Here is a 7820-nt window from a genome sequence, read left to right on the forward strand (position 1 = left end):
TGTTAAAATAGAATCTCAGGCTTGTGTTTTAAGCCCCTGTACACTCTCTAGATTAATTTCTGTACCGTTCTTGAAAATACATCTATGTCTGTTCAAATACAGTCTCAGATGATAATGAAGTACACTTAGATGTGTTGGAGTAGAGCACGTGTTTATCTTCAGTGGGCTGCTTTTTGCTGCAGCAGTAGCTCTCAGTGTTATCTAATTTGGAGCTGGAAGCTGGCAAAATCCACTGCTTAAGTAAGCAAAAATGAATGTTACCAGAAAGCAAATTGCTACAATACTTCCTGCCAGTTACAGGCAGTGGCAGAATCTCTCTGTTCTTCTTTGCTTCTGGGTAGTTGAACAAAAGTGACTTTCCTGAGAACCTTTCAGTTCTCTGTTGTAATTCAGTTACCAAACACTTCCACTGCCCCAGACACTTCTGTGGAACCTTCTCCTGATCAAATAGTTGTCTGACTCCATTGCTAGAGGCTTCTTAAAAAAGAAGGTTACTTAGGGAAGTTGTGTAATCACTTCCAGTACTTGGCTGTAAGACAGTTGTAACTTCAAAACTGTTACCTTCCTGGCTACAATGTCCTTTCACCTGCTGGGAAACTTACTGTATCTCCCAGTATCCATCCTTAAATTTAGCTACCCGGGTTCTTTCAACTCTCTGTAGGCTCTGTTTTTCCAGGCTGAGTCACCACTGCCACTTTCCTCAGGGTTCTGAAGTGGCTCACATCTTCTTCCTTCAGTGTAAGGTGGTCTGAGTGATAACTGCAGCATTTACACAGCCCTTTTCCGTGGTGCTGGCTGTTGTGTTTGTACAAGAACTGTTCCTCTGGTGTCCTGTTCTGCAAACACCTAAGCCAGGTCATTGTAAAAGAATTTATGTATGTATAATGTACAAGCTGTAAAATTACTTTCCCACTGTTTGCATCTCATTCTTCAGACCATTGCTGAGTGTGAGGTTTTGTTTCTGAAACGGGAGGCAGGGAGCGTGACAGGGAGGGAATGGTCACAGGAGATAATTTTTATGGCTGTTTGTTTTCAGTGTGAAGTACCAGAGGGTGGGCTGGTTCCCAAGTCCCTCTACCGGACAGCAGAAGAGTTGGAAAATGAAGACATAAAGCTCTGGACTGAAACAATCTACCAGTCTGCAAGTGTCTTCAAAGGAGCTCCACATGAGGTACGGCTGCAGCCTGACCTTTGCTTTCATCTCAGCTGCTGCTCTGGACTCTGTCTGGTGGACTGAGGGTGGTTTAGAGCTCACTTATTTAGTTGCTGTGCTTCCACCTTGCTCTTCTATAGTTGTGCTGCACAATGATGCTTCAGTTGCTGAAGTTTGTGACCATTCCTGGCGTCATCTTGTTGCCGTTTTGAGAATATCACCAGTTTTCATTCTATTCAAAGCCCTTTTCTTCTAAGCAAAGCAAACAATATTCTCAGAACCTGCTTGAGAGCTTCTTTAAGTCGTGTGTTATAATAAAGACACCCCAGCAGGAGGGAATTTGTATCTGAATGCCTCTTTTCAACTATTAAAAAGCCTTGACTTTTTAACAGTGGAAACTAAACCCCGCAACAAAAAGCTCTGTCCTTTGTCTTTTTTTTTTCTGGTAGGAGTTTGCCTTTATTGAGCAAATAGCTGTTGTCTAATATGACTTTTCCTGTCCCAGGTTCTCATTCAGATCGTGGATGCCTCATCTGTGATCACGTGGGATTTTGACGTGTGCAAGGGCGACATCGTTTTTAACATCTTCCATTCCAAGAGGGCCCCACAGCCCCCCAAGAAGGACTCTCTGGGAGCCCACAGCATTACATCTCCTGGTGGGAACAACGTCCAGTTGATAGACAAAGTCTGGCAGTTGGGGCGTGACTACAGCATGGTGGAGTCTCCCCTGATCTGCAAGGAAGGGGAGAGTGTGCAGGTGAGGCACCAGATCCTCGTGTGGGAGCGGATGGAGCCCGGCTCCAAAACTGCCTCTTCCCATTCACAGTGGCTGATGACAGAGTGGTGATTCAGTCCCAGGCTGTCTGCTCACTTTTTGGCCAACATTTCAGCTCATGTTCCAGGCTGGATGCTGCAGGGAGCAGGGACTGGATTTATGTGGGGATCTGCTGGGAGGGGAGGTTGCATCAGTCCAACAGTGACTGAGGTTGATCAGGAAGGAACATAGAGAAGCCACCTAGAATGAAGTGCACATCCAGAAAGCAGCAAAACACGCTTTGTGCTGTAATTCTGACTATTATTTTCTGAGACAAACAGTCTGTATCTGAAGAATATCATAGTGCCTTCCCTCAGTAGTTAGGGAAGTCTGGAAATTAAGACTGAACTTCTGTGTGATTGTCCCTCTAACAGCCACTGTGAGGCTGTGGCCAAAGTTCCTGAAAATTTTTTTAAGCCATTTTCGACCTGTCTTTTAATTAACAAGTTTGATATTCTGTGCAGTGTATTTACAGTCACACTCTGCCACTGCTGTTCCTTTTGACTTGAAACAGGAGTCGGGCAGCCTGTGAAAAAGGAGCTCCTTAAGTCACCTGGTTGGAAGTGTTAAACTGGAAATATGGGCGGTGACCTCTTGCACTGCACTCTCTGTGAGGCAGGAACCTTGAGTGCCCTTTTCACTGTCTCGAAGGACAGCTGTTAATGAAAACAAATGGAAAAAGTGGATATTGTTTTAAACCAGAACTTTGTCCTTTCAGTAACCCCTGGACACTCTCAAAAAGCCAGAGGAGCTGTTTGTTGGTGTTCTGTCCCGACTTTGATGAGCACGTTCTGTGGGAAGTCACCCAGCACAACCAGTTGGCTGAGGAGCTGAAATATTGGCATTGGGGAAGAATAACGGGCATGTGGGCACTTCTTCCAAGCTTGGAAAAGGAATTTCAAATTTTTCAAATCTGTATTGACAAAGTTAATGTTTAATTTTTGCTGTGTCTCTTTCCAGGGCTCCCACGTGACCAGGTGGCCTGGTTTCTATATTCTGCAGTGGAAGTTCCACAACATGCCTGCCTGTGCTACAACCAACCTGCCTCGTGTGGATGATGTATTGGCATCTCTACAGGTGTCCTCTCACAAATGTAAAGTGATGTACTATACAGAAGTGATAGGATCTGAAGATTTCAGGTATGTCTGCCCAGGGTCAGCCAGCGTCAAACCTTTTTGATACTTAGATGATCAAGCCAGTGTCAAGTTCACTTAAATATAAGTAAATTGTGAGGGCCTTAAAAAAAGGAATTAACCAGTATCGGCACTGAGGGCAACTAATGTATAAAAAGGGTTAATTAGTTATCTTGTGGTAATCATCACTGGCCACTTCGCTCTGCTTTGAAAGCCCTGTGTGAGTTGTTGGGCTTGGCAGGTAGAAATGGGTACAGTTCAGAATGGAATTGAGTCAGTTCTGTTGCCTGCCCGTTGATAAACTTGACTGAAAATATTTCCCAGACTCTTTGAACAGCATGTTTTTTTTAAGGCTTGCAGTGTCCTCATTATTTTATGTGTTGAGGCAGAAAAGCTTTTGAGTATCTTGCACCAAAACTCTTACTTGCTTTTTATTTAATGTGCAAACAAATACAATACAGATACAGAGCAGAAATCAAAATCTTTTGCATGTTCTGAGGCTTAAAACTGCTTTCTTTTTGATTGCAGGGGATCTATGACCAGCCTTGAATCAAGCCACAGTGGATTCTCCCAGCTCAGTGCTGCCACCACCTCCTCTAGCCAGTCCCATTCCAGCTCCATGATTTCCAGGTAGTGCCACAACAGCTGAAAAGCAAATGGATGTGATGGCTGGACCCTCGCCCGTGGCAGCTGACTGCAATACAGCATATTCAACTGGCAATTGTGCAAAAAAAACCCCACCCCACAAAAGCCTTTTATAGATAGTAAAGTAGCTGTTTGAATTTTACACTTAGTGGTTTTGGTCTTTGTTAGATCCAACAGCTTGTCTCTTTAACTTTAACCCTTTTTCCTAACTCAGCCATAAATATTTTTGCAAGTGTGCTTGCACAAATCCTAACTCTGAACACAAGGGCTCTTATTGAAAAGGAAAAACAACCAGTGCATCAGTTAAGAATTTTTTTTTAAACTGTGTAGATGTTTAAAAGCAAAAAAAAAAAAAAAAGAGAAAAACCCTACCAAAAATGCTCCGTAGTGCATTAGAGATCAACTGCAATTCTCCTGTCAGGACATTCCTTGCCATCCTGAGAAATCCCCTGTGATCTTCCAGTGCTGCAAACTGTTCTCCCATTGCCACCATTGATGTCCGAGACAAAGAACAGCAGTTGCTGGATACTTGACTTTGTGAGTCCATTTTTTTCAAAGCGTGCCCACAGAGCTGTGGCCAGGCTGTAAACACTAAATATACCTTTTGTATGAGCACATTTTTTGGGGAAATCTGAGCTCTGGGTCTTGATGGGTTAAAGCAATTCATTCTTTTCCTTGGATTTGTGCTTGAAGCACTGCAGAGAGAGAGGCAGAGAGCAGGCTCTCCCTCACTGTGCCACGCTGGGCTGATCCAGAGCTGCTCTGAGGATTTGTTCCCAGCTCTGTGCTGGAGCTTCACTCTGCTTCCTTAGTGCATTCCAAGTGAGTTGATTTTACTGAGATTCTGTTCTTACCAGGAGTTTATGCAGAGCTTTAGCTGGCTGCCTGAATCAGTCTGAAGGAGGTATGGCTTAACATCCTTCCTGTTCACTTCTCACTCCCTCGGGCCTCCTGTCCTTCCCTGTCAGAAACAGAGCACTTCACTTCTGAGCAGCACAAGCTTTAGTGTGGGCAGGGAGCACAGGGCTCTTCCCTCTGGGGGACACAGGAGAAGATGCTCGAAGCATTTTCTGGATTGTTTTCACTGTTGCCACTGCCACTGTGGGTTTTGTCCCTGTCTGCCCAGGCCCGGGTTGAACTCCTGTTAAAGTCCATTCAGGTGTTCTTGCACCTTTAGCCCTCTCTCCACAGACAGTGAAAGGCTCCAAAGGCTGAAGTGCTGAGCAAAGGGCTGTCAGACAACTACAAACCACGCCTGGCAGTGGAGCAGAGAAGATTTAGGTCTGAAATGCAGCAGGATTTGCACAGTTAGACCCTGCTTGGTCTTTCCTCACCCTCTTAGAGCTAAATTGTCCATCCAGGCACAAGGAGCTTCTGTGCTGCAGTCCCTGCTAGGAAGGCTCTGTCCTGGGGAGCAGCACTGCTGGGGGTAGGTGGTAGAGGATTTTGCACTTAGAAAGCAGAACTCACTCGAGGTCCTGGACCCCCTGCCTGAGGAAAGCTGGTTCTGAACTCAGAATGAGGTTTTTTTTGTGCCTGCAGAGCTCCTGAGAGGCAGGTTACTGACCTCTGACAGCACCTGTCCTGCCAGACCAGTTCTGGCTGTGGGATGTGGCAGAGCTGAAAGTATTTTAGTAACAGATTTAGAGGTGGTGAGCGACCAGTCTCATTAAACTGAACCAAACTGGTTTATTCTGGAGGGTTTTAAGGACTTATAAATTGAAGATGGAGGTTGGACTGTTACTTAGGCTGCCAAAGTGGGCAGCTGTGTGAGACAGGCCACTGCTTTGGTGTGAAGCAGCTCCCACCCAGTGTCTGCACAGCAACCATTCCACTGCCACTTACCAGGCTGTAAGGGCTGAAGGTGGTCCCCTTTCTCTCTCTCTCTCTGTCTCTCTCTCTCTCTCTCTCTCTCTCTCTCTCAGATGGCGATTTTGCTGACAACTGTAAAGAATCTGCTTCAACACTCCACATCTGTCCAGAGGTGTCTGGCTTTGTAGACCTTTTTGAGTTGCAGTCCCTTTTCAAGTCTGAAGATCTGTGTTTTGTTTTTCACTTGAGCTGGCTCAAAAGTGGCACTTTGGGTTTTTCCTGCTGTTGATCTTAACACATCTTTTAGAGCTCAAAGCACATGACAGCACTAACAGCTGGGAAGATAAAATAATAGTTAATCTTCCTCTAAGCAAAGTGCTGTGGCAATATGACTTGATCACTGCAGTCTGACTAATTAATTTCCCCTACACTGGTCTTTCTTTATGTGATATTACTGCTCTTCTTCCTTCTCTCAGCCAGTAACTCTTCTGTTGGCACTTTTCCTGTTATCAGTGTCCTTCTGCACTTCACTATCTCTCCTCATGAACTGCATATCAAATTCGGTAAATGTTTTGTATACATAATACCTCATTCTTGGTAATAAAATACAGATAGTCTTTAAAAGATTTTTTTATTGTTATCAATAAATGTGAACTGTTTGGAAAAAAAGGGGTCAATCTCTTTATTTCATTTATCTACTGCAAAGCTTCCAGGTTATTTTATGTGCTGAATTCAGGTCTGCAAGATCTGCTCTGGGACAGTGCTGTTGTGGGGGATGCAGGAGACTCTTCAGCTCTGCCACTGGGGAGAAGTTCAAGCAAAGCAGTTTGTTTTGGAGAGTAGAAACCTGAGCTGCACAAGGTACAGGAAATGTGGGTGAGAACTGGGTGTTCTCAGTGCAGGCACAGCTACCCAAGCCATGAATCTGCCTCATTTTCTCTCATTCAAGAATAATGCTGCTCTCATTCAAGAATAATGCTCAAGAATAGAGCCGCCCATGCAGGGGTTTGATCCTCTCCATTTCCAGGGGTGAGTGAGCCTTAGGACACCTGACACCTTGGGCAGGAGACTGAGACAATCACATTTGGGAAATTAGGATTTTTAATTAGCAGAAGTAGACTAAGCTTTAGCTATTTTTAAAACAGGAGCCAATAAATGTCAGGCTGTGGTTTTTCTAACCCCTGGAGTTAGAGCAGCGGCTGAAACATGTTTATGGGCGGTCTTCAAAATTTTACCCAAGCTGTGAAGTTTCTAAAATAAGAATCTTTTTAACTATGGTCTGTGGAGGTCTGTCAGCAAGACCAGATGGCTGCCTGACCTACTTTAAGTTTTAACATGTGGCCAGTATTTTTATGCCAGCACATAATTATACTGGACCAGCTTTCTGCTGTGCTGGACCTTACTGAGTGCAACAGCCCTTGACAAGGAGTCCTACAAGGAGGTGGCTTTGCTGCTCAGCTGGGCTGTGCCCTGGGACATGGGGGGAGCTGCCTTGCCTGGCCAGTGCTCCTCTGAAATGGGAATGAAATAAAACTGAGCCTCTGACCTTACTTGAGCTGGGAAGGTGACAATGGTGTGGGCCAGGGCTGCTCTGCCGTGCAGCTCCCCTGGGAGAAGTGTTAATCTGGTCGAAATGTATTTTGGGCTTTGGTGTTTGTTTTTTGTTTGCTAGTTGGTTTTTTGTTTGGTTGAGGTTTTTTTGTTTTGTTTGTTTGTTTTGGGGTTTTTGTTGTTGTTGTTGTTGTTTTTTTTTTTTAAGACAAAGCAAAATTCCTGGCAGAAATTTCATCTGGTTTTTTCCACCTGCTTCCCCTGCCAGCCCTCCCTGCTCCCTGCAAAGCCAAGGGCTCCCTGTTCTCCAGGTGTAAGACCCTGTTGTCCTTCCACTTTCAAACCCAGCTTGCCAATGCACCCATAAATTCTCAGCCATCCAAGGTGAAGGGTCCTGAACTGCCATTTCCAAGTCTCCCCATGCATCCCTCCTGGCAGAGCAGGAGCTGGTGGTGGCTCACTGTCCAGTGGCACTGCCCAAACAGCAGCACGTGCAGGAGCAGCCAGGACTGTTTTCTCTTCCATTGCCTTGCAGGGTTGGCTAATTCTGTCCGTGGTGTAGGCAGGCAAGTTAAAGTGATGCTGGAAAAAAGGCTCCTGTCATTGCAGGCAGTGCAGGATGCACGTGGAGCCCTTACCTGTGCCACGAGTACCCAGCGTGTGCTGGCACCATCCTACATCAGGGGAAGGTGCAAGGCCAGCACAGCACCCT

The 7820-nt window shown here is 45.4% G+C and overlaps 1 protein-coding gene across 1 annotated transcript in view; it reads left to right on the forward strand.

The window, feature by feature from the left end:
- The window catches only part of SEC14L1 (SEC14 like lipid binding 1), a 42317-nt gene extending 36091 nt beyond the window's left edge, over nucleotides 1-6226 (forward strand). The window contains exons 13-17 of the mRNA XM_039390257.1: nucleotides 1037-1171; nucleotides 1659-1910; nucleotides 2928-3106; nucleotides 3629-3730; nucleotides 5671-6226. Coding sequence (XP_039246191.1) covers nucleotides 1037-1171; nucleotides 1659-1910; nucleotides 2928-3106; nucleotides 3629-3730; nucleotides 5671-5686 — 684 coding nt within the window. The 3' untranslated portion in view covers nucleotides 5687-6226. The remainder of the gene's footprint in view (nucleotides 1-1036; nucleotides 1172-1658; nucleotides 1911-2927; nucleotides 3107-3628; nucleotides 3731-5670) is intronic.
- Nucleotides 6227-7820: the final 1594 nt, after the last annotated feature.

Source organism: Pipra filicauda, unplaced genomic scaffold (assembly GCF_003945595.2).
Source record: "Pipra filicauda isolate LSUMZ 115617 unplaced genomic scaffold, ASM394559v2 scaffold80_size11013439_pilon, whole genome shotgun sequence".
Lineage (NCBI taxonomy): Eukaryota > Metazoa > Chordata > Aves > Passeriformes > Pipridae > Pipra > Pipra filicauda.